The following is a 26,546-nucleotide window of genomic DNA, read 5'->3' as shown; positions in this document are numbered from 1 at the left end:
AATGGGGTGGCTCTGAATCTAAAACCATGGCCTGTGGAGGGTGACGTGAGAGTTGCTGACTTTGAGGTAGCAAGGTTTTCGGGTCCAATTTCATGGTCTATCAACCCGTTGTTTGTCTAATGAGAATGCCCCTATTATTGCCAAGAAAGTAAGGTCTTTCATCAAGGCTGATTCCAAGAGGAAAGAGGAACTGGTTCTGAGAGGCTATATATGGGCTTAGATTGATGTATGGCTTTCACAACCAATCCCAGTGGGATTCTTCTTGACAGCTGATGGCAAACTGGAGTCATGGATTCAATTCAAGTACGAAAAATTATCACGCCTTTATTTTAATTGCGCTAAGCTTGCACACTAGGATAAATCTTGTCATGTTCTGACGGCTATGGGATCCCTGCAATTTGAGAAGCAGTCCCAATGTATGGGATATGGATTAAAAGTGAGATTGGTTGGAGCAACTGTTTTAATCATGCTGGAAAAGGAAGCACGAAGCGCATAAATGATAATGAGGGGACACCGGAGTGGGAAATCAACAGAAAAGTTCAAAAAGGGCTATGGAAGAGAAACCAGCAGTGATGAACTCAGAATGCACTACTGGAAAAGGAAAAGAAAAGCTTCTTCAGGCAGGGCAGACGGCTGCTCCGGGGAAGCCAAATAGTGACGTGGCAAAAAAGATGCTTGTTGCAACGGCCACTAAGATGTACTCGACTGACAATCACGGTACAATTGGTACGTGCAGTAGTCGTAATTTTGAAAAGAATCGGAATATTGGAAACACTGACAGTGTAGAGAATGAGATGGTAAATGAAAACATGATCAATATGGATAATACAGTACCTAATTTCTCTATGGGGCCTGAAGTTCAGGATTTGCCACGCCCTGACTTTGCTTGATTTGATGTCAACAATGAGTTAATCCCAGATATTGGTCCTTTGATTGCCCAAAGCTTAGAAATACCAAATAATTGGGTTTGTCTATCTCAAAAGCCTCACTTATTTCCTGAGCCCACTCCTATTGGCTGGCCCAATCATGACCCTGTAGCCCAACAAACCTTTCTTAAGCTTTACGGTCCAGAATATTTGAACCTACACAAGGCCCCACAATCTTTATTATCTAACCCTCAAAATCTTTCTGAGATGATCTTTAGTAATAATAGAAAAAGAAAATCCCACACTTGGTTCCAACCTTATAATCCCAATTCACCTAGCCAAAACTTCACTTCTAATGCTGATGTGGTTACTGAGATTGGTTCAACAAGTGAAGCTTCCTCTGATGTTCAGAAGTTTGTTATTGGTGCTGGAGACAAGGATGATGAGTCGAGTAGAAGGGGTAGCAATAAGCTATCGAAGAGAAGGAACAAGAGAGATTCGATCAAACGTTCTTTTGGAGTCAAAACTACAAGTCGTAAGAAGAAAGGTGATGCTAATGTCAATGATTCATTGACGGGAACTGGAAATCTCGACGAGATACTTGCAAACTGTATTGAGGTTAGAGTGGAATACAATCAAAATTTTCAAAATGGCAAGGAGGCGGGCGTATCCATGCCCCCACCGCCACCATGAGGTGCCTGGCGTGGAACTGTCGTGGGCTGCGTAGGCCCACAACAGAAAGAACCCTGCGGGGTCTCATCCGCAACAGCAACGCGGATTTTATTTTTCTAGCGGAAACTAAAGTAGATGTGGAAACTATGAGACTTGTTACTAATCAGTTGGGATTCATTAATTCTAATTGTATTCCCTCTTTTGGCACTGCGGGTGGCTTCTAAGTTGCTTGGAGAAGGGGAGTTAATTGTCAAGTTTTGGAAACTTATGAGGTTGGGTTCTGTATATCTATTTCAGCTGAATTGGGGGCTCCCACTTGGTGTTTGTTCTGTATCTACGGTACTCCGTACTACTCACAAAAAAGAGATTACTGGAATTGGCTCACTGATAAATTTATTGATTGTAATGAGCATTGGGTTCTCATGGGAGACTTAAAATGCCATTCTTGATGAAGCAGAGAAAGAAGGAGGGAAAGCCTTTTCTAGGCGAGAAGGAGAATTTCTTAGGGACTTCCTGTTCAACTCGGGTGGACTTGATCTTGGTTTTGATGGAGGTGCTAAAACTTGGCAAAACTCTAGAATTGCCTGTAATAGAGTGAGGAAAAGGTTGGATAGAGCCATCGCGGATGCTAATTGGTGCAATGCCTTCCCTCGGGCTAGCGTGACTAATCTTCCTATCTTTGGCTTTGACTGTAACGCCCTAATGCTAAGGCACGCTACAGTGCTTTTTCAATTATAGTGCAATCTTTGCTAATCAAAGAATTTTCTCGAAAAACGTGTCAATTTAAAACTTTTATATTAATTATTAAACTTTATAATATAATAAAATATTTACATATATCGGGATCCCGTTTTTAAACTTTGTAAAATTAACTTCTCAAAATATACATTTATTACAGGTCACACAGCAACTACCAAAATACAAATCCCCAGATGTCCCGAGACTGAACACTCTTGGTCGCGCTGCTTTGACATGTACAATCTCACCCGAGCTCAGGTTCACTCCTGTTCAGCCTTCGCCTTTTCTTTACCTACACATGGAAGTAGAAACTGTGAGTCAACAGACTCAGTAAGAAATGCATATAACATATTACATAAATCCCGACCTGTATATAGGCGCCCATACACCTATCTACAGGGCTTAACAGATGAGCAAGAACGTTCTAACTTCTTGTGCTACTGACCATGATATCACTCCTACCAGCACTATAATCGTGCTATAGGACCGGCACTATGTTCGTGCCGCTATGATAGCATCAATAGCATCCAAAAGTATGATTGGCCATGATATCACTCTTAACGAGTACGATGCCTGTACTACTGAACCGACACAATGGTTGTGTCGCTATGATAGTACCAAATCATACTTTCCAGGGTGAATAACACTCTTAACCAGTACGATGCCTGCACTGCTGAACCGACACAATGGTTGTGTCGCTATGATATCACCCAAACATATACAAGGATACACACAACATGCATATATATATCATACATATACATACACCCAGATATTTATATCACATGTTCTATTTAGTTCTTACCTGTTTTCAAGTGTGCTGGCCGACCTGAACGGAAATCACGTGCTAGATGGATGCCCTAATCACAATAATTGTAACACAGATGAGTGACTTGCTAAATCACTTTCCGGGAATTAAACTTGAACTAAAAGTTTCCCTATCGATAAACCTCATGGCAATACCCTAAATATCTCAAAATTGGGCAAAACTAGGGTTCTGAAAATTCCCCCAACAGGCAGACCGGTTCCCAAGCGGAAATCCGGTTCTGGGTCACCATCCGGTCGACCGTTTGGTATAGGTCCCCCAGAACCGGAATTCCGATTCTGTGCTGGGAACCCGAAAAATCTCCCCTTGAACTCAAAATTCAACCAAACTTAACCAAACTTTCCAGGGTACCTATACAATGCATAAACAACCATTTCTAACCAGAATTTCACAGAACAAACCATCAATACTCAACTTGCCATTAAAGACCAAAGCTTTGAACTCCATGTTCAAAGTTACAGAAAACCAATCAAATAAACTCAAAACCAGCTGCTAGGGGCTAAATTCAACTCAACCTAACCCTAGAATTCGGACCAAACCAACATCAAACTCTAACAGCTCCTATAACACAATTTCACCATTTCAAACTAAGCAAAACTTAAAAAAAAACTAAAAAGGGGTTCACTAGGACTTACCTTAACTTGAATCTCCCAAAGTTTCCTTGCTGAAATCACCAAGAATCAGCAACCCCTTCCCTTGTTCTTGTTGCCTTCGAAGAGAGAGAGAGAGAGAGAGAGAGAGAGAGAGAGAGAGAGAGAGAGAGAGAGAGAGAGAGAGAGAGAGAGAGAGAGAGAGAAGAAAGAGCTTCTCTTTCAAAATGACATTTTTTTCTAATTTTCCTTTCTTTCTTTGATTTTCTAAATTGGGAAAAAGGACTAATTAAACCCTTTGCTGAAAGTTAAATGCTAGGTGTCAAATACCTAGGGCAGCCACCTATCTCTCATTTACTAAAATGACAAAAATTCCCTTAAAGTTATAACTTGGGTATTTCTAAAGCTAGGGGTAAAATGGTCAATTTCCATAACCCCGCTCAATACCAATAATTTATTTCCTCAAAAATATTACCCACTAAGAAATAAGGTTCTAAACTTACCCATGTGATCAACCTAGCCATCCATCGCATTTTCCGTTGTCGCCGAGCAAAAATCACAAAAATAACATATTTTATATATAAGCTAAATAATACCCCTAGAGTTTAATAAAATCTCCAGAATTGAGAAATTATAACTCTAATATTTATTTCTAAATATTGGGATCCATTATTAAATAAATTCACAAATAATAATAAAATAATAAAAATTAGTGCTAATTGCCTTTACTAATCCAAATTACTAAAGCAGTCATTACAATTATCCCCCCGTTAATAGGATTTCGTCCTCGAAATCTAATATGAATAGCTCTGGATGTTGAGTCCTCCTCATATCCGACTCCAATTCCCAGGTGGCTTCTTCCACCTTACTGTTCCTCCAGAGCACCTTAACCAGTTCAATAGTCTTGTTCCGAAGAACTTTTTCCTTTTTATCCAAAATGTGTACAGGTTGCTCCTTATAGAATAAATCTGGTTACAGTTCAAGGGCTTCATAACTCAAGACATGAGTCGGGTCTAATACGTATTTCCTCAACATAGATATGTGAAATACGTCATGAACAGACGATAACGCTGCTAGCCGATATGTTACCTGCCTGATCTTCTCGAGTATCTGAAATGGCCCAATGAACCTAGGGCTTAACTTACCCTTCTTCCCGAAGCGCCTAATACCCTTCATTGGTTAAACCCGCGAGAAAACATGTTCTCTTGCCTGAAATGTAACATCTTTGCGCTTCAGATCAGTATAACTCTTTTGCCTGCTTTGAGCAGTAAGCATCCGAGCCTTGATCTTATCAATAGCTTCATTGGTCCTCTGTAATAACTCTGGACCCAAGTACTTCCTTTCTCCTGTCTCATTCCAATGAATAGGAGAACGACATTTTCTACCATATAACATCTTATAGGGAGCCATCCCTATTGTACTCTGGTAGCTATTGTTGTAGGAGAATTCAATTAAAGGCAAGTACTTACTCCAAGAACCCTCAAAGTCCATAACACAGGCTCGCGGTAAGTCTTCCAAAATTTGAATAGTTGTTTCTGACTGACCATCAGTCTGAGGGTGAAAGGATGTACTGAATCTTAACTTGGTACCCATAGCCTTCTGAAGACTCACCCAAAACTTCGATGTAAACTTTGGATCCCTATCTGACACCATAGATTTAGGGGCTCCATGGAGACGAACTATCTCCTTCACATACAATTCAGCGTACTGATCCACCAAATATGTAACTTTCACTGGTAGAAAGTGAGATGACTTTGTGAGTCTGTCCACGATGACCCATACTGAATCATACCTCCCCGTAGTTCTAGGTAAACCGGTTACGAAATCCATTGCAATGTCCTCCCACTTCCATTCTGGAAGGACTAAAGGTTGCAATAACCCTGTCGGCCTCTGATGTTCAGCTTTAATCTGCTCGCAGGTTAAACATTTGGACACGTAGTCCACCACATCTCTTTTCATCCCATATCACCAAAAATAGGGTTTCAAATCCTGATACATTTTGGTGGTTCCCGGATACAACGAATAAGGTGTGGTATGAGCTTCATCCAGTATTTCTTTCTTAAGCTCATCAACACTAGGAACACAAACTCGAGCTTTATATAACAATATTTCACTGTTCGAGACTGAAAAGCCTCTAGGCCGACCAGCCATTACTTTGTCTCGAACCTTAACTAGCTCAGGATCTTCCCGCTGTGCCTTTCTGATTCTCTCTAACAGATCAGATTGGAGTGTTAAATTATGTAATTTCCCGACCACGAACTCAATCCCTGCACTAACCATTTCTGAGGCTAGTTGAGGGGCTATCATAACTGGGGTAAAAATTTTCCCGGGACCTTTTCTGCTTAGAGCATCAGCTACAACATTGGCTTTCCCGGGGTGATACAAAATTTCACAATCGTAGTCCTTAACCAGCTCCAACCACCTTCTCTGCCTCATATACAAATCTTTTTGGGTGAAAAAGTATTTGAGACTCTTATGATCAATATAAATCTCACACTTTTCACCGTAAAGATAATGTCGCCATATCTTCAAAGCAAAAACCACAGCAGCAAGCTCTAAATCATGAGTTGAATAGCGCTGCTCATAATCTTTCAGTTGACGAGAGGCATAGGCTATGACTCTGTTAGCTTGCATCAGAACACATCCCAGACCTTGTCTGGATGTATCACAGTACATCACAAATTTCGCTTGATCTGATGGCAAAGCTAACACTGGAGCTGTTATCAAACGTTGCTTCAACTCCTGAAAGCTTGTCTCACACTTATCTGACCACACAAATCTCTAATTTTTCTTGGTCAATTCGGTTAGGGGCATAGAAAGTTTAGAAAATCCTTCGAAAAAATGCCGATAATACCCTGCTAATCCGAGAAAACTTCGAACTTCCATCACAGACTTGGGCCTCGGCCAGTTCTTCACTGATTCTACCTTGTTTAGATCAACCATAATTCCATTCTTCCCAACAGTATGACCCAGAAAAGACACCTCAGACAACTAGAATTCGCACTTTTTGAACTTTGCACATAACTTGTGATCCCTAAGTCGCTGCAATACCATTCGAAGATGATGCTCGTGCTCCTCTTCTAACTGAGAGTATACAAGAATGTCATCGATAAACACTATAACGCAGTTATCGAGGAAATCCTTGAACACTCTATTCATGAGATCCATAAAGGCTGCGGGAGCATTAGTCAATCCGAATGACATTACCAGAAACTCATAGTGCCCATATCTGGTTCTAAAAGCAGTCTTCGGTATTCTCTCGAATTCTGAGTTGATGGTAACCAAATCATAGATCAATCTTTGAAAACACTGTTTTTTTTTTCCGAAGCTGATCGAACAAATCGTCGATTCTGGGCAACGGGTACTTGTTCTTAATCGTCAGCTTATTAAGTTCCCGATAATCAATACGCATTCCAAGGGAACCATCTTTCTTTTTCACAAATAGAATCGGAGCTCCCCAGGGTGATACACTGGGTCGGATAAACCCAATGTCAAGCATCCCTTGAAGTTGCAATTTAAGCTCCTTGAGTTCTGCTGGAGCCATTCTATATGGAGCTTTAGAAACAGGTTCGACTCCAGGTGCCAAATCAATTACAAAATCAATCTCTCATTGTGGCGGCAATCCCGGCAACTCCTCGGGGAACCCATCAAGAAAATCTTTCACCACCCTGACTACCTCAGGCCCAAATGTTTCAGGTCTGCTGAAGTCAAAAACCACCGCTAGAAATCCTACACAGCCACTGCATAGTAAATCCCTAGCCCTTAATACAGAAATAACCGGGATCCGAGACCCCTGAACTGATCCAACATAAACAAATAGATCTTCACCTTCTGGCTGAAAAGTCACCATTTTCCACTTATAATCTATACTGGTCGAATACTTGGATAGAAATCCATTCCCAGTATGATGTCAAACTCAGTTAATTTCAATTCTATAAGGTCAGTACTCAATTCCCTATCTTCGATTCTAATCGGCATAGACCTAATGTGCCTATTAGAGATAACCAATTCCCCGCTAGGCATTAGGGTTCCAAACCCTCTTTCTAAAATATCCCAAGGCCTACCCAAAAATGAATTATTCTCATAGCTACATAAGCTACATATGCACGTGCAGCTCCCGAATCAAACAACACGATATAAAAGAAGTCGTTTACAGGGAGCTAACCTGCCACTACAGAAGGGCTTGCTGCATCATCAGCTTGAGCATTAGCATACACCGGAGTAGGAACAAATATCGCTTCCTGCTCTTGCTCTTCTTTCTCCACCTGTGGGCAATCTTTCTTAAAATGCCCAACCTTGCCACATTGAAAACATACTTTTCGGTTGCATTCTCCGAGATGGTGTTTCATGCAACGTGGGCACTCAGGGTAAGAATAACCCTGGCGTCCTCCTTTGCCTTGAAACCTTCGGAACTGCTTGTTCTGTCTTAAACCCACCACTGGTGACGTAGGTTTCCTCTTCCGCTCAATCATGGAGCTCCTACCACTTCCACCATAATTTGAATTCAGGCAAATAATATTCTGACCCTCTACCATAATCTCCTGAGGTCTCATAATAATTTCCTCAGGGCTTTCAACCCAAGAAGCATTCTTCACATTTGAACCTCCCTGAAAGTCTGAAGGTTCTTGGATCCAAATCTTTCCATGCAATGGTTCCACTTGAGTACCAGCCATTCCATGCTTCGCTGGTAATACCGAATCAAAAATGCTTGGCATATGTGGTAAAGATACTACAGGAGACCTTTGTTGTTTCAACCTCTGAATCTCTTCTTCATGTCGTTGAATCACAGCTTCTATTTTTGCAAACCTTTGCTCCAAATCCAGCGGAGCCTGTGACGGATAACCATCACTCCCGTCGGAAGCCCTCCAAGGGCTTTCACCTTGGTTACGGGGACAATTTGGACTCCATCCTCTCCAACTGTTACTAGCCCTGGCCACTTTACTCTGACTCTCCATATTGCACTGGGTGTCCATTTTATAAGACTAACCTGTCAGTTAGTAAGTCAGTCTGGTCAGGCAACGGCCTATTTACATACTTACTACCGCACTTACGGATTTTAAGGCAATGCACTTAACATAAATAATTATAATCTAATATGCTTCCTAACATGCTTTCACATTTGCAATTATTTAAAATACTAAACAAGTACGGGCTTACTGAACCGTGAACCGAGCTTTCTCTGATGAAGATTGTACATGTCTTAGCAAGCTTCGGTAAACAAACCTGGCGGCTCTGATACCAAAATTGTAACGCCCTAATGCTAAGGCACGCTACAGTGCTTTTTCAATTATAGTGCAATCTTTGCTAATCAAAGAATTTTCTCGAAAAACGTGTCAATTTAAAACTTTTATATTAATTATTAAACTTTATAATATAATAAAATATTTACATATATCGGGATCCCGTTTTTAAACTTTGTAAAATTAACTTCTCAAAATATACATTTATTACAGGTCGCACAGCGACTACCAAAATACAAATCCCCAGATGTCCCGAGACCGAACACTCTAGGTCGCGCTGCTTTGACATGTACAATCTCACCTGAGCTCAGGTTCACTCCTGTTCAGCCTTCACCTTTTCTTTACCTACACATGGAAGTAGAAACTGTGAGTCAACAGACTCAGTAAGAAATGCATATAACATATTACATAAATCCCGACCTGTATATAGGCGCCCATACACCTATCTACAGGGCTTAATAGATGAGCAAGAACGTTCTAACTGCTTGTGCTACTGACCATGATATCACTCCTACCAGCACTATAATCGTGCTGTAGGACCGGCACTATGTTCGTGCCGCTATGATAGCATCAATAGCATCCAAAAGTATGATTGGCCATGATATCACTCTTAACCAGTACGATGCACATGTCTTCTTTGAACCGACACAATTGTTGTGTCGCTATGATAGTACCAAATCATACTTTCCAGGGTGAATAACACTCTTAACCAGTACGATGCCTGTACTGCTGAACCGACACAATGGTTGTGTCGCTATGATATCACCCAAACATATACAAGGATACACACAACATGCATATATATATATATCATACATATACATACACCCAGATATTTATATCACATGTTATATTCAGTTCTTACCTGTTTTCCGAATTCAAGTGTGCTGGCCGACCTGAACGGAAATCACGTGCTAGATGGATGCCCTAATCACAATAATTGTAACACAGATGAGTGACTTGCTAAATCACTTTCCGGGATTTAAACTTGAACTAAAAGTTTCCCTATCGATAAACCTCATGGCAATACCCTAAATATCTCAAAATTGGGCAAAACTAGGGTTCTGAAAATTCCCCCAACAGGGAGACCGGTTCCCAAGCGGAAATCCAGTTCTGGGTCACCATCCGGTCGACTGGTTGGTATAGGTCCCCCAGAACCGGAATTCCAGTTCTGTGCTGGGAACCTGAAAAATCTCCCCTTGAACTCAAAATTCAACCAAACTTAACCAAACTTTCCAGGGTACCTATACAATGCATAAACAACCATTTCTAACCAGAATTTCACAGAACAAACCATCAATACTCAACTTGCAATTAAAGACCAAAGCTTTGAACTCCATGTTAAAAGTTACACAAAACCAATCAAATAAACTCAAAACCAGCTGCTAGGGGCTAAATTCAACTCAACCTAACCCTAGAATTCGAACCAAACCAACATCAAACTCTAACAGCTCCTATAACACAATTTCACCATTTCAAACTAAGCAAAACTTAAAAAAAAACTAAAGAGGGGTGCACTAGGGCTTACCTTACCTCTAATCTCCCAAAGTTTCCTTGCTGAAATCACCAAGAATCAGCAGCCCCTTCCCTTGTTCTTGCTGCCTTCGAAGAGAGAGAGAGAGAGAGAGAGAGAGAGAGAGAGAGAGAGAGAGAGAGAGAGAGAGAGAGAGAGAGAGAGAGAGAGAGAGAGAGAGAGAGAGAGCTTCTCTTTCAAAATGAGATTTTTTTCTAATTTTCCTTTCTTTCTTTGATTTTCTAAATTGGGAAAAAGGACTAATTAAACCCTTTGCTGAAAGTTAAATGCTAGGTGTCAAATACCTAGGGCAGCCACCTATCTCTCATTTACTCAAATGACAAAAATGCCATTAAAGTTATAACTTGGGTATTTCTAAAGCTAGGGGTAAAATGGTCAATTTCCATAACCCCACTCAATACCAATAATTTATTTCCTCAAAAATATTTCCCACTAAGAAATAAGGTTCTAAACTTACCCATGTGATCAACCTAGCCATCCATCGCATTTTCCGTTGTCGCCGAGCAAAAATCACAAAAATAACATATTTTATATATAAGCTAAATAATACCCCTAGAGTTTAATAAATTCTCCAGAATTGAGAAATTATAACTCTAATATTTATTTCTAAATATTGGGATCCATTATTAAATAAATTCACAAATAATAATAAAATAATTAAAATTAGTGCTAATTGCCTTTACTAATCCAAATTACTAAAGCGGTCATTACATTGACCATGCCCCGATCCTGCTTAATCCTTGAGGTAATGAGCCAAAGCTTCGATATCCTTTCAGGTTCTTAGAAGTTTAGACCTCGAGCCCTGGCTGTGGAAAAGTTGTTGATCAAGCTTGGGGAAAAGTGCCTGCAACCATAACAGATGTTCAATATCAAAAGAAGTTAATTACGACAAAGTATGAGCTCAAAAAATGGCATCAGGATGTTTTTGGGTTTTGTGACAGATAACTCATGTCTCTTCGAAGTCAATTGGGGCGTCTTCAAAACGAACCAATAACTACATCTACGGTGGAATTAGAAGCTCAAATTCAGATTGAGATTATGGAACTTGAAGGCAGAATGGATAGGATTTGGAGGCAGAAATCTCGTGAAAATTGGATTCGGTTCAAGGATGGAAACTCCAAATTTTTCCATGCCTCTACTATCATTCGTAGAAGACAGAATTTCATTGGGAGTGTAGTAACTTCGGAAGAAATTTGGCTGACACAGAGAGATAGCATCGGAGATCATCTCCAGGAGAATTTTATTTCTCTTTTCACTTTGGACGAGGTAGTGAGCCGGAGTTGGATACTCTCTTCATCGATAAAGTGATGGATATGGAGAATGATTTAATCTACAAAATCCCTGAGAATAGTGAGATCAAGGAGATTGTTTTAAAACTCCATCCTCTGAAATCTCCAAGACCTAACGGCTTCTCAAGTATATTTTTTAGAAAATACTGGCATATTGTGGGAGGGGATGTATGTCACTTGATTAAGGTTTTTTTCTCGACTGGGGTTTTAAATAAGAAACTCAACCATACTTTTATCTGCCTTATCCCTAAAGTCTTAAATGATGATCGCGTAGACCTCTTTAGACCCATCAGCCTGTAGAATTTCAGCTATGAAATTATCTTTAGAATTCTAACGGATTGGCTTAAAGAAGTTATGGATAGGTTGGTGTCCCTGTTTCAATCGACCTTCATCTCGGGTCGCTAGATCACCGAATGCTCTTTGATAGCTCAAGAAGTTCTTCACTCTATGAAAAATAAGAAAGGGAAAACTGGTATTATGGCCATTAAAATTGATATGAACAAAGCTTACGATTGTCTCGAATGGTCCTTTCTTCTTCGTGTGCTGAAAGCTAATGGTTTCAGTGGCAAAGTATGTAATTTAATCATGCAATTTGTAACCATGGTCAGTTACTCTATTCTTCTCAATGGCGCTCTATTGGCTCCCTTCGATCCCAAACGTGGTTTAAGGCAAGGTGACCTACTGTCCCCGTTCTTATTTATCTTATGCAATGAAGTTTTGTCAAAACTTGTTCAGAAGAGAATAAAGAGATCACAGGGATTCGGTATCTCGTAATTCTTGTCCTATATCCCACCTGTTTTACGCAGATGATTCGATAATCTTTTGTCATGCTACAGTAAAGAATGCAGAAAACCTTATGCAGTGCATTCAAAAATATGAGAAATGGTCAGGCCAATGTGTGAGCGAACCGAAAAGCGGGGTGGTGTTCTCTCCAAATACAAGCCAAAGGACTCGGGACGATATCAAGTCAATTGTTGGCATGAACCCCATTAAAGCTACTGAAAAGTACCTGGGCAATCCATTCTTTTTCACAGCTAAAAAAAGAGATGACTATCTTTTTTCGAAGGAAAAAATTATGACAAGATTAGAGGGGTGGAAAGCAAAACTTCTTTCACAAGCTGGGAGAAAACCCTTAATTGGGTCTGTCCTCCAAAGAATTCCTAATTACTTCATGTCAACTACTCAAGTCCCTAGTACTCTTTGTGGACAACTTGATCGACTACTTGCTAGATTCTGGTGGGTGGGAAATGCTGATAAAAGACACTACTGCGCATTAAAATGCTGGGACAAGATATGCCAACCCAAGAGATGTGGAGGCCTTGGTTTTCGGAGGTTTAAAGATATGAATATGGCTCTTCTTTCTAAGTTGAGTTGGATGGTTCTTCAGGGACAAGACAAGGTGTGGGTGAAACTACTTTTGGATAAACACTGTTCTAAGGTAGATGTTTGGCAGATAGAAAAGCATGGCACCGACTCTAGATGCTGGAAAAGTTTGCTTGAAGCTAGAAGTATTTGCGTGAAAGGTGCTGGTATCTTGATTGCTGATGGTTCGAGTGATATTTGGGATAGACCTTGGATCCCTTGCCGTAACTCGGAAGAGATAAAAGATAGATTTCAGTTCATACATAATCAAGCTCTTTGGAAGGTTAAAGATCTATTTCTTGATGGAACTCGTGAATGGAATGCAGCTTTGATCAAGGAGTGTTTTGAAGAAGATATTACAAGTGATATCCTGAAGATAAGACTGCTGCAAGAAAGTCCTGATATTATTTTTTGGAATGCAGCAAAGTCGGGTAAATTTTCAGTAAAGAATGCGTACTGGATCATCCAAAGACGAAGATTCAAAGAACCAAAGCTGATTTGGGAAAAAATGTGGAAGACTAAACTCCACCCCAGACTAAAACTGTTCCTTTGGAAAATGTTCTCTGATATCCTCGCCTAAAGTTTCAGAACTGGAGTTCTCCATGGTGTCACTCTCACTTGTGGTTTCTACAATGTGGAAGTAGAGTCCACATTCCATCTGTTTTGTCAATGCTCTTTCACTAGAGGCTTATGGTTTAGAAAAGGAATTCGGTTAGACAGCTTTGTTTGGAATAATCTACTGGATTTTGGTTTGTGGTGGTGTACCATTCAGGACCCTGAGATCCAACTTTTCACAACGTGCATTTGCGAAATGATTTGGAAATGGCACAATACTGCTCTGTTTACAGATAAACAATGCTCTATGGATGCAGTATACTTCGACTGTCTTCACAGAATGGACGAGTTCTTAAAGCACGAGCCTTGGTTCAATCAGAGGATCCCCCTGCTGCATGTCCTCTGCTGCAATCTACAACGGAGGGTGTTGATTACTAGTGTGTCAAAGTGGATGCCTCAGTTGTGGGGACTGAAGTAGGCTTCGCTACAATCCATCAGCAGGATTTGTTAGCTGATTCTTGGATCTCAGTTGGTTTTTCTCATGTTAAGGATATCCTTGAAGGGGAATTGTGCAGAATAGCCTGTGCTCTACATCTAGCCTTGAAAAAGAAGATAACAAAGGTTCGGATTGAGACTGATTCGAAGACTGTGTCTTAGCTTTTGCGTCTCAGGAACTTCCTTTTGGTTGGAATACTTACCCTCTTTTTTTTGTTCTGCTTATCTCTTTGTAAGTCCTTCTCGGATGTCTAGGTTGTGTTTATTCCTAGGACGGAAAATGTAATTGCAGACTCTTTAGCTCGTTGGGCTAGAGTTACTAAGACTAAGAACATCGGTTTGTTAAGGGAAGTGGCCCCTTCTGTGGCTACTAGGTTTTCTATTTTTTCAATAAAGTCTTCACTTATCAAAAAGAAAAAGTACGGTTGAAAGTCTTTATTATACGCTACTACAAATAGAATTCAAGGGTTAGAGGACTTGAAAGGAGGAGTCATAATTCTGAATTACCACTCTAAGTATACTCGTACTTACATGTTTTAATTATGCCTTAGTTTGCATATTCTAGATAGTTTAATATTTAGGTTAAATATTAGAATTCATAATTATAAATAAGATTTTGATAAAAGCAATTTCAGCTGAAAAATTCAAAAACGTAATTTAGTAATATTAAAATTCATGAGACAGATATCTTAACCAAATTACAATTTATATATCCTTCTATAGAACTTCCCAATATGTAAGCCAATTTTATACTACTAATAAATTATCAACATCATCCAAACATATGAAACACAAAAACAAACATATAAAACACTAAATAAATCAGAGAAGCTGACAACAATAGACAGACATGACACAAGAGGTAATAGAGTGAACGACTTTGACCTAACAATGCACAACTCTTCAGAGCTCAGAGTTAAAAGGAAGAAAACAAAAAAGTTAATAACACGCATGCATGCTCTTCTACAGCATCAGAAATTGGACAGTTTGTTCCAAAAAAATTATTTGCTGCATTCGGAGTTCAAGGCTCATAATAGAGTTCCCTAATGTTAGAATGGCTTACAAGGAAACTTAACGATGAAAACTGATTTCTATATATAATACAGTACTACATATATAATGTTGATGTGAAGTGAAAAAAGATTAAAGATATTAAATAAAAGGCTATTTAAAAATTTTAACTCTCAAACTAATTTAGTCCAATGTTTTATCATACGGCCAACAAGAGAACAAAACTAATACTAAAAAAAATTATATTATTTTTTTTTTTCAAATTACACAAGTACTTGTACTGGCCCGTAACAATAAACTAAACAGCCACATAAATGTTCTATCGTATGACAAAACTTTACAGAAAGATCACTTTACAACACTTAATAGTTCGGAAATCATGTTTTATGGGCTGAAAAAAAAAACACAATAATGTATAGGTTATACAGTTAGCCGAAAAAGAAAAATGGCGATAAACTCGAAATAAAACCTCCTAGCAAGTAATATGAAATTGTAATATATGCACTAACACGTACTATCTACAATTGAGCTATTTCTAAACTCTTAAAACAGTATAACATGCCGTCTCCAACCGAACAAAGAGCAAATGAGAAGAATAAGAGAGCACATTGGCTTCATAGGAGACATGTTTCTTATGATGCCATGGATCTGGTAATCCTTACGAAGGTTTTGTCCCAACCATCAACTCGCATTCAACCAAGTATAGAACAGCCTCAGCGTCTCTTTCCCAATTAAGCACTCTAACATATACGAGCGCGGCCTGGATTAAGTAATGATTCTGACATTGTCCAACCCTACAAAACATTTTGATATTCTCACAACGTCAAGGAGAGATGCAACTATCATAACATGCAAATCATCACGTATACAAATCAACTAGAATTTATTTGCCATAAAACAAACATCACAATGATAAATCCATGTACCTACAAAATTTATTAGGGACCAGACTTCGTTGGAAGGTTTCATTTAAAGAAGACCGAGCATAATTAGGGTACGGTATATTAGGTTAAACACAAGAATATGAATGGGAATGAGAAATATAAATAGAAATCAAATGGAATGGAATAAAATTTCTAATGTTTTTTTCTCATCTTACATTGAAATGGTTTTTCCTTCTATTTCAAAATAACAGAAAAATCATTTCATTAGAATAACATTCCAATACTTTAAAATACAACCAAACAAAGAAATAGAATGAACATTGATTTCTTTCCATTCCATTTCATTATTCCCAACCAAACGCAACATTAGTAACTAAAAACGAATTGAAAAAGACAAAATAACTGGACACTTGAGAAGTAAAATTGTTGTGGCTAATCCAAACAAGTGGGAATTATCCACTTGATTAGAGGCATGAGGAAGGTAGGTTTAGGTTTTCTAAGGTTACATAGTATTGTCAGAAATTGCTAGGGTGGCAGTCAAGGATCAATTTCCAATACGTATAGCACATTGATCAGGGAAAGGACACTGGGTGAACTTCACGTTGCAAAAACACATTAACACCTGAAGCTAAAGTCCAACCTGAGTTACTTGCCAGCAACAAGCTCAGTGTTTAGCTTTAAATGAAGCACTCATATCAGCATCGCCAAAATCTCACTTTCTCTATTTTACGTCACACTTTAATATTACACCATACATCAACTATTTTATTTTTTTCATCATACCATTAAAATATTATATCTTTTAACATATTTTATTTATACAAACCAAAATGTTGAAAATATTAAATGATCAAAAAATAAGGAATTGGAGAGAAATTATTAAACAATTATTTGAAGAATGAATGCACTATTCATAATGTATAATTTTGAGCTATTTTAGCTCAATTGATAGAGCATTTTTTAACACATTTTCTTTATATTTTACTTTTTGAGCTATTTAGCTCATGAGATGTAAGTGAGGCATGAGTATAAAATGACTACTCATAAAGAAACAAATCATAAAGAGGAGTAATCAAGACATAAACTATAACTAACACGTTAAATGATGTTTACCTGCTCAGCAGTTTTATGCTTGAAAAGAACATACGATGCCGAGACTATCCTACATGACTCCGCAATCTGAGCTTCTAGATCAACTGCTGTGGTGGGCACAGTGTTTGAATGACCATCTTTCCTCTTTTGAGATGCTGAACGGCGGCCCCCGTATGATGAGAGTATGAAATGAGAAAGTACATGAGCCTGTAATGGAAGGTAACATGAATATCAAACAACATTGGGTCCTTAATATTCATCACTTGCAGCTAGACACAAAAATTAAGTTGCATGTCTCACATGAAACGCTGCCTTCAGAATGTCATCTGGCTTCGCCTGGTCCTTTAGCAACGCATATACTTGGTCCTTTGATGGATTATATGTAACAATATATTTCTCCCTCTGTCATCAATCAATTCAAAGACCGTAACATATTTATGAGAAACACAGTGTTGGTCAAGAAGAACTTCAAAAGTATCGATGAGTCTGAACATAATTTTAGGGGAGGAAGAAATATAGAGGCTGAGACTTGGGAAAGAGAAATTCTCTCTCAAACACACAAATAATAAATAAAAAAAATGACACAGCAAGCACACCTCAAAGAAAGGCTCTACCGCAAGATACTCCCCTGGGTCTTGGAATGCATCTTTGAATCTTGGTCCTGCATGCAATTTAAAATGATTCAGGTTCAAATCAAGATCTAGCAACTCATAACTCCCAAATAAAAGGCATATTCAATCAGCAAGCTTATTACTTGAACATACCAAGAACTACATGGCTCTCTTTCAACCATGGGAAACTAAATATGTTTTCATTCTTGTTTCCCTCCTTCAATGAAGGTACACGTCCTGTGATATATAGCACAGATAAGACATCCATCAGCAATTTGTAATTGAGCTCCCAATGAAACTCTCATGAATGGACAAAACAAGGAAGTTTAAAAGACAAATAGATCAACAAAAAAATAAATATGTGAATCCCCATTGCACATTGTATGTAACCTGTCTTTAGGAAGGACTCTACAGCAACAGTGAATCTTGCCCGGTTCAACGTATGCAACACAACAGATTTAACCTGCCAAAACAAATAATTGCAATATGAGAAAAAAAAAAGTACCAGACGCAAGAGAATTGAGAGCAATGAAACTATAAATGATATATACTGCTATGTGAATTATACCTCTTGGTAAGAGCTGAGAACATATCCACATGAAAGCAAAGCAAATGTAGTAACCAACGAAGGATTTCTTTTTGAAATCAGTATGCTCATCCCAGTTCCCAGCTTCAAAAACATAGAGTGCTTTAATAATAATAATTTAAAAATTGTGTCTGAGCCTCAGTGGACACTACAAGTTTGCTTTAATAATAATAATTTAGTTTAAAAAAAATACAAAACCTTTTCCTACATTTGAAACTAGCATTTTCAAAACTCAGCAATATTAATAGCACTACCATCTGTCATGCTGTTTCCTCTCCTTGTCTACTGCATACCTTCCTCCCAATAAGATCATTGACATTTTTTTCTAATGCTCTAGCAGAATTACTTTTTTTTTTTTTTGGAAAAAGAGAAAGAGACCACTTGTCTTAGACAGGCCTCAAACAGAAGAGTGATGTTACCCTATGCCATAAATGAGTTCTTTGTTTCATTGGCTCTCAATTCCAAGATTCTAAGTGAGGAGCTCATGTACATAAATCCTTTTAAAGACACAAACCTATAGTTGACAAAAGGAACTTCCAAAATCTTAAAAGGAAGATAAACCACTAAAAGCAATTACAAAAATAAGAAAACAAACACCTAGAAGTTCCAGATGTTTGCTTAAATACACCACCACATGGAAATTGAACACTTGTGTTGTACTTTTTCAAGAATCATAGGTTTTGATTCTGTTGACAGCATAATCTAAAAGATAGATTATTAGATTCTTATAATGGCTGAATAAAGGTGTTACGTATTGATCCCATATTGGCCTGTAAATCTTATTAGACTGTACACCTTTTTTGACATTTTTGTCTTCTTAAGCTCAAAGATCGAAATGAATGAATTTTATGTTAGGGTTTTAAAAGTAAAAAACCAAGGTTCATCATCATATTGTCTTTTTTTCTTTCACATCTTTAACCTGTGTTTCTAGTTTATCTCAGCCTTCTTTTTTGCATAAAACTCATCCACAGACGAATATAAAGTGTTACAAGCATACCAGGTCTGCAATATTTCCAACACATTCTCCTTTAGCAGTGACATCTCCAATATTTTCTCCTTTAGCAAAGGCTTTGTAAATGGGTGTACGAGTTGATGTCGATGTCACAGCAGCAATGTTCTATCAGGAAAAAATATACTTAGATATAAAACAGAGAGACTCAATCATGAAGAAAAGATGCTACAACAAAACTATTAAAAACCTTCGCCACATTAGCTGCACACGCCAAAGGAAGAAAAAGGTGAGGCACAGTGGCAGTGGCCAACTCCACACCAGCACCCAACTCCATGAGAAGATCACCAGCAAATCGCATCTGAATCACAAAATGATGGGCAAAAGATTGCTTGACTAATAAGAATATGCTTAGTAGCAATTTACCATAAACTTGATAGGATAGCAACTTAAACTAATTCTACCTGTTTTAGATCATAATCAAATTTCTTTCCCTGCCGGGCAAAAAGCATTTTCCCAACACGACCAGCACCATCCTGCATTCATATATTCAATTCATTTTGACATTTGGCATAGACAATTTCCAATTATCTCATGAGTAGGACTAGATCATAATAAATTGCATCCGTATGAAAATTCTCATTTTGCCATTTTTTCCTAAAATCCAATGGAAGATTAAAGGTCAGCAAAACACGAGAAAATGAACTCCAGATTAAGCCATTAATCTGCAGTTATGTTATAAACTTATTTTAATCTAGATGCATAAACTTCATGCTTATTAAGCAGTTTCAGCGAATTCCCTATGATTAAACAATGCAGGCATGTGAATTCAAATACTGATGCATTTCAAGATGTGAGATTAGCATCAGGTCCAAAATTATCTACTTTCAAGTGCATATGTTAACAAAAACTAGCTTGATATATGGAAGGTGACTTCACAAATTCATACAGTTTTGGAAAGCCAAGCTACAGCAATAAAAAGAAATCTTCTGCCAAACTATATGAATGCTTCTATTACCAAGTATATAAAGTTAACGTTCTTGAGATCGATTAGCAAAGACCATTAACTTACAACCTTAACCATAAAAGTGACACAATGTACATACAGTATCACTCTTACCTTGAGAATCCAATTAATGGCGATAGCACCAGGAGTAGCCCTATTTCTGGAGACACCAACTGAATTTAAAAGAGTTTGAGTTGTGAAAACACCCATTGCTCCCCCAAAGAAGTGCTGAAACACATATAGGCAGAATGACAAAAATGTATCATTTACTGGAAGCAGAAGGCAGCTATTAGCAAGGTTTAACAAGAACTGTACTTTCAAATTATCTAGTTGCATAGTTAGACTTTTACATACCTTCAAAGCTCTCCATGTCATATAGGGGACGTAGGATGGGGTTACACTATCAGGGAAACCCTCTGGAACAACATAGGATCTAACAAATGCTACCAAACCCTGCACTCAAATATCCATATATTATTAAATCATAGCAGAAAAATTCTCTTCAAAACCAAAAATTGGGACCACATTTCTCAAATGCAATATAAATTAGAGACTTAATAAGAAAATTGTACAACAATACCTTAAGAATCCAAACTCGTATATCTAATTATAAAATAATAGTAATAAGAAACAGCAAGAATCGCAGAATGAAATAATCACAAGAAACTAACGTCCAACGGGAGTTGCGGAGTTTGCAAGCTGAGGGCTCGGAAGGATCCTTTCTTAAAGCTTAGACCGGAGGGATCACTCTCAGCGACGTACTGCCATCGGCGGCCATCGAGTTCCTCGCAGCAAATCAATCTCAAGCTGGAGGCTATGAACTCGTCCTCGACCAGGCCGAGCTTGCGATTAGTCTGGCGGTGGCCGGCAACCGAAGGCAGAGAGGATGGCGACACATCGGGCGGAGCAGAGGCCAAACCGGCGCTAATTCGAAGAGTCTCGCGAACAAGAAGGCGAGCATCCTGGCCAGTAGTGGCGGTCAAGGTTTGGGCAGCGGAGGAGGAAGATTGCTTGAGATTAAGGGGCGGAGGAGGAGGAGCCATTGGAGAAAGAAGAAGAAGAGAATGAGAGGAGTTGGAGTTGAAATTGAGAAGAGAAAATGTGAAGAGAGGTTGTTATTGTTGTTCAGCTTTGGAAGTAACGAAAGAAGCATTGGGGAAATATATGAGAGAAATGGCGGTGTGAGTGTGAGGCTGAGGCAGGTGGCCTACCATGTTTCCTTTAATGCCATCGGCGTCGGAGCTCCTGAGATTCCAATAAAAAGAGCTTTCCAATTCCAAACTCAACATCTCATCTCTCTAATCTCCACCGTCCATTCTTTTGGCCGTTTCCTATTCTTCTCCTCATTTTTCACTATGCAATTCTACATCTCTCCATTTATTTATTTATTTATTTATTTATTCATTTGTTATCGACTCCCTTTTCCTATCATCTCTTAAGTAATAATATTCTTCACTACATCTGTCAGTATTTTTTTTCTAATAATGAACAAACATTTCATTCAAAATCCATAAAAAAGAGTACATCAACAAAAAAAAAATGAAAGAACCATCTAAATTAATTAACTATCCATCTTGAGTGCACACAGTGCTAATTCATGAATACCAACATGAATTAAGAACACCTCAAAAAAAATCTATATCTATATATTCAAATAAAACAAAGCACAAACACGATGATGTGGCAGTCTCTATGAACATCTTCACTATTTCACTATTTTCAAGCATTCAAATTTCTCTCTTTTTTTTTAATAAAAAAATATTATTTTTTTATGTATTATATTTATCATTATTTATTGCTAATTTATTATTATTTTTTTGAATAATTACTAATTTATTATTTAAAAATGAAACTTCTAACATTTTTTTTTAAAACATCTTTTCATCATTTATTGCTAATTGGTCTTTCCCTCTCATAACAACATGGTATTTATTCAATCGACCCCCATTTTTTATTATTTTCTACAACTATCTCTCTCAATTAAACTCTCACTCTTCTTCTTCATATAAATATATATATCAATAAGGGAATATGCAATCAAAAATTGAAGAATGATATGGAAAAATACTATTATTCTCTCGCTTAGAAAGTTGAAGTTATAGAGAAGAATTTTCATTGTCCTCTATGGCCCTCAAAATTGAGTCAACAGGTGTCATTCATTTTTTAGGTGATATTTTTCTATTTTCTCTATTTTAAGTCATTTATTCCTTTTTCAATTTTGTAATTTTGAAGGTTTTTTGTTTTTTTTTTTTTTTTTTTTTTTTTTGCCTTTAGTTTCTATGATAATTTTCTTGATAATGTGTTGTGGTGAGTGAATTGCTTTACTTATCTTTGTACATAACATTCTATTATTATCATATGTAATTTGTGGTATGTTCTATCTTATTGGTTTGAATAGACATTTTTGTGATATGTTCATTAATTCTGTTATCATTTGTAAGTCTGTGTAAATTTAGATCTTTCTTTCTATATCCTAAAAAAAATTAGAAAGCTCCATAGAATACTGTTTAGAGTTTTTGTTTTATGTCCATAATTAAAAGAAGTGGGATGGCAAGGGAAGAACCCATCAATAGATTTTAGGTATGAATTATATTTCTATGGTTATTTAGATATTAATGCGGAAAATAAAAAGGGAAAAGTTCATTGATGAAGTTGAATTGATACAGATTAAGAAATACAGAGGATCCGAAGTGCTATATATACAAGACTTACTTAACCGACTAAGACCACAAAAATAGCAACTGTAATAACGGTAACAACTGTAAAATAAACAAAGTCTAACCAACTAACAGTAGGCCTAACTAATGTAACAGTAGATAACAAATACACAATAGACTTATACTTAATACCCCCCCCCCCCCTCAAGATGGACTGTACACATCGTGGACAGACATTTTGCGAATGTGAGAATGTAAGGTGGTTGAAGCAAGAGGCTTTGTGAAAACATCAGCTAGTTGTAAGGTGGTGTTGACAGGACTTAGTCGAATTTTGGAGCGGTTGATCTTGTCAAGGATGAAATGGCAGTCGAGCTCAATGTGTTTTGTTCTTTCGTGAAAAGTTGGGTTGTTGGCGATGTGTATCGCTGAGTGATTGTCACAAAAGATGAAGGCAGGTTGCGTTTGTGGTATATGAAAGTCTTGAAGCAAATATTGCAGCCAAGTAATCTCGCTGCCAGTGGCAACCAATGCACGATATTCTGCTTCAGCGGAGCTTCGGGATATGGTGGGTTGTTTCTTGGTTCTCCAAGAAATTAAACAGTCCCCAAGGAAGATGCAGAAACCAGTTGTAGAACGCCGTGTAGTTGGGCAGGAAGCCCAGTCTGAATCGGAAAAACCTCAAAGTTGTAGAGAGGATGAGGTTGAGTATAATAGACCTTGCCCAGGGCTTCCTTTGAGGTATCGAAGTAGATGATGTGCGGCTTGTAAGTGAGGTGTACGAGGTGAAGACATGAATTGGATTAATAGGTTGACGGCATAAGTTATATCAGGCCGAGACAGTGTTAAGTAGAGTAATTTACCAACAATTTGTCGGTATGAGGATGGATCAGTGAGGGCCTCTCCTTGTTGATCATCTAGCTTTAGCCGTGGGTCCATGGGAGTCTTTGTTGGCTTGCTGCCAGAATACCCAGTTTCTTCAAGGAGTTGCATAGTATATTTTCTTTGAGAGAGGACCAATCCTTTTGTAGCACGAGCAATTTCAAAACCAAGGAAATATTTGAGAGTACCAAGAATTTTGAGAGAGAACTTGTTGTGCAAAGTGGATTGAAGTTGATTCAGCAAGGATAGATTTGGTCCAATACTATATTGGGATATTGGCGGCTAAACCACCTGAACTTTACGGTTTGTAACACTTAACTACAAAAACTGAATTTTTGGCGGCTAAACTACCTAAACCCTGGTTCCATTTTGCTTTGCACACCGCCGTCCAAAAATCACAGTTAAGTGACACGGTGGACTGTCCACGTGTACACACTTGTACACGTGGCAAATTTTTAGTGGTCCACGTAATATTAGTTTTAAAAAATAATTATAAATATTTAAAAAAATTCAAAAATCAGAATTTTTTATTTTTTTTTCTTTTTTACTTTTTTTAATTTAAAAAAATTAAAAAAAATTACTTTTTTTTTCTTCTTTCCAGCCCAATAAACATCATCACTTCACTCCACTGTACCTTCTTCTTCTTCGTCTTCCAACTTCAAATCCACAATCACTCAGCTCTCACACCCCACAACACACTTTCTCCTCCTAGAACCCCTCATCCTCTTTCCTCTCCTCTTAATATCACCTCATCCAAGCCTCTCTGCACCTACGTCGTCCCCAATGCCAAAAGCCACGGAGTCTCTCATCACGGACCCTCCGAGCGTGAAGGCCCAAGGTATCCGAACAAGCTCCAACCTTCAGAGAGGCGCAAGAAGAGCCAACCGATGTGGGATACTCTTATTTTAAACCACGTTATAATTATGGTTAGGGCTTTATTTGCTATGTTGAAATCAGTCTCTGTAGCTTGGAAGAGAGAATAGTTGTACAATATGAGACTCCTTACTCATAACATGCTGTCCTCTAACATCAAGGGGGGTCACCAATGGCTTCCCTCTCCGGATCGAAGTGGTGAAAGTAGTCAAGAAAGAGGTTGAACTAAACCCTGATTTTCTCAAATCCATGTTCTCCAAAATTGACTAGAACGCCCTAGTCGAGGCCGCTCGCTCAATCGGCAACACTGAGCTCCCCAACGAGGTTGATCCTTCTATGCTCGACTCCGACGACTTCCTTCGCCGTTTTCACCACACCCTCCTCCAACTTCACCTCGAAGAAGGCGCCCTTATCTGGCCCGAGATTGGTCGTCGATTTCCTGTCACCAAGTGAATCCCCAATATGCAGAAAAAGAAGAAGAAAGAAAAAGAAAAAGAAAAGTAATTTTTTAATTTTTATAAATTAAAAAAAGTAAAAAAAAAACTAAAAATTCTGATTTTTAATTTTTTTAAAATATTTATAATTATTTTTTAAAACTAATATTACGTGGACCACTAAAAATTTGCCACGTGTACAGGTGTTTACACGTGGACAGTCCACCGTGGCACTTAACTGTGATTTTTGGACGGAGGTGTGCAGAGCAAAACGGAACTAGAGTTTAGGTAGTTTAACCGCCAAAAATTCAGTTTTTGTTGTTAAGTGTTACAAACCGTAAAGTTCAGGTGGTTTAGCCGCCAATATCCCTACTATATTTATATGTGGCACTTTATTGATCAACTAACAGAACGTTAAATTGAGTGTTAAGTTTAGAAATTTGAGATATCAATAGGAACTATAATGATGACATCAACTTTATATGATCATGATATAAAAATAATGCATTATGAAAAAGTTTGATTCATATAATCTCACACCTACTTTTTTTGTTGTTCAATTCATAATGTTTGATTCATAATATATTCCTTCTATATAAAAAAAAACACTCTTCCTATATTCTGCAAGTAAAAAAAACCTTCACATATATAGTTATGATTACGTATATATATATATATATACTAGATTATTGTTACGTGCAGCATGCACGTATAATTAGTTTTATATTAGTTTAGCCAATTTTTAAAATGTAAAATTAAATGTTCCTACATGTATGAGTTAGTCCTTGAAGATACATTCATTTTAAGGTAACATGATCATTGTTTCTTAAGTACCACCATAAGGAAATAAGAGAAAATGTTTGAAAATAGTAAAAACAAAATGACATAATTATTTATGTTGAATCAAAATACTTGAGAAAAAATTATATATAAAAGTGACATATATATAATTAATGCAAGCAATATCATATCTAAATAAAATAAGCTATTATTTTAGAGAAAGTTTTAAGCTTTAAAAATGAAAAAGTAACACTTGTAATACCGGTAGTTTTTTCCTAAACAAGTATCATGTAACTGCCATAATCAAACCTAGTAACAAATAATTAAAGGCACAAGATTATTTGCTGTCACAAAAGCTGAGCTTAAGAATATTGCAGGAGCTAATCTTCCTAATAATGAAAACCAAACCAGAAATAATATTTTAAAGACTTATACATTTTTTATTTTCTACATTTTGCTATTTTAACATTTGGGATGAGAAGTCTTTAAAAGTTGATTAGATAAGAAGCTCTTATCGAATAAAAAATGTATAATTGGATAAGAAGCTCTTATCGAATTATTAGATAGGTTCAAAAGTTGATTCAAAATGATAATGAGTCAAAAGACCACTCATTGAC

At 37.6% G+C, this 26,546-nt stretch overlaps 2 protein-coding genes and 1 pseudogene across 2 annotated transcripts; 2 read left to right on the top strand and 1 right to left on the bottom strand.

Annotated features, from left to right (window-relative positions):
* Nucleotides 1-12,232: 12,232 nt before the first annotated feature.
* Nucleotides 12,233-14,329, top strand: LOC133037000 (uncharacterized). The gene is made up of 4 exons (XM_061113792.1): nucleotides 12,233-12,518; nucleotides 12,562-13,570; nucleotides 13,706-13,988; nucleotides 14,111-14,329. The coding sequence occupies exons 1-4, from the start codon at nucleotides 12,233-12,235 to the stop codon at nucleotides 14,327-14,329; spliced, it is 1,797 nt and encodes a 598-aa protein (XP_060969775.1).
* Nucleotides 14,330-15,472: 1,143 nt separating this feature from the next.
* On the bottom strand, nucleotides 15,473-21,865 carry LOC115714072 (protein root UVB sensitive 6). Its single transcript, XM_030642606.2, has 13 exons — nucleotides 20,978-21,865; nucleotides 20,661-20,759; nucleotides 20,421-20,534; nucleotides 19,765-19,836; nucleotides 19,551-19,661; nucleotides 19,349-19,468; nucleotides 18,334-18,435; nucleotides 18,156-18,228; nucleotides 17,919-18,002; nucleotides 17,751-17,815; nucleotides 17,455-17,556; nucleotides 17,176-17,361; nucleotides 15,473-15,972 (listed from the first exon to the last, which is right to left on the bottom strand). Exons 1-13 carry the CDS (start codon nucleotides 21,347-21,349, stop codon nucleotides 15,919-15,921), a joined length of 1,554 nt encoding a protein of 517 aa, XP_030498466.1. The 5' UTR covers nucleotides 21,350-21,865; the 3' UTR covers nucleotides 15,473-15,918.
* Nucleotides 21,866-24,399: 2,534 nt separating this feature from the next.
* On the top strand, nucleotides 24,400-25,635 carry LOC133036999 (multifunctional methyltransferase subunit TRM112 homolog A-like; annotated as a pseudogene).
* The last annotated feature ends 911 nt before the right edge of the window (nucleotides 25,636-26,546 follow it).

This window comes from Cannabis sativa, chromosome 4, assembly GCF_029168945.1.
Source record: "Cannabis sativa cultivar Pink pepper isolate KNU-18-1 chromosome 4, ASM2916894v1, whole genome shotgun sequence".
NCBI lineage: Eukaryota > Viridiplantae > Streptophyta > Magnoliopsida > Rosales > Cannabaceae > Cannabis > Cannabis sativa.
The sequence above is the reverse complement of the archived record's forward strand: the minus strand, read 5'-3'. Positions and strand labels throughout refer to the sequence as shown.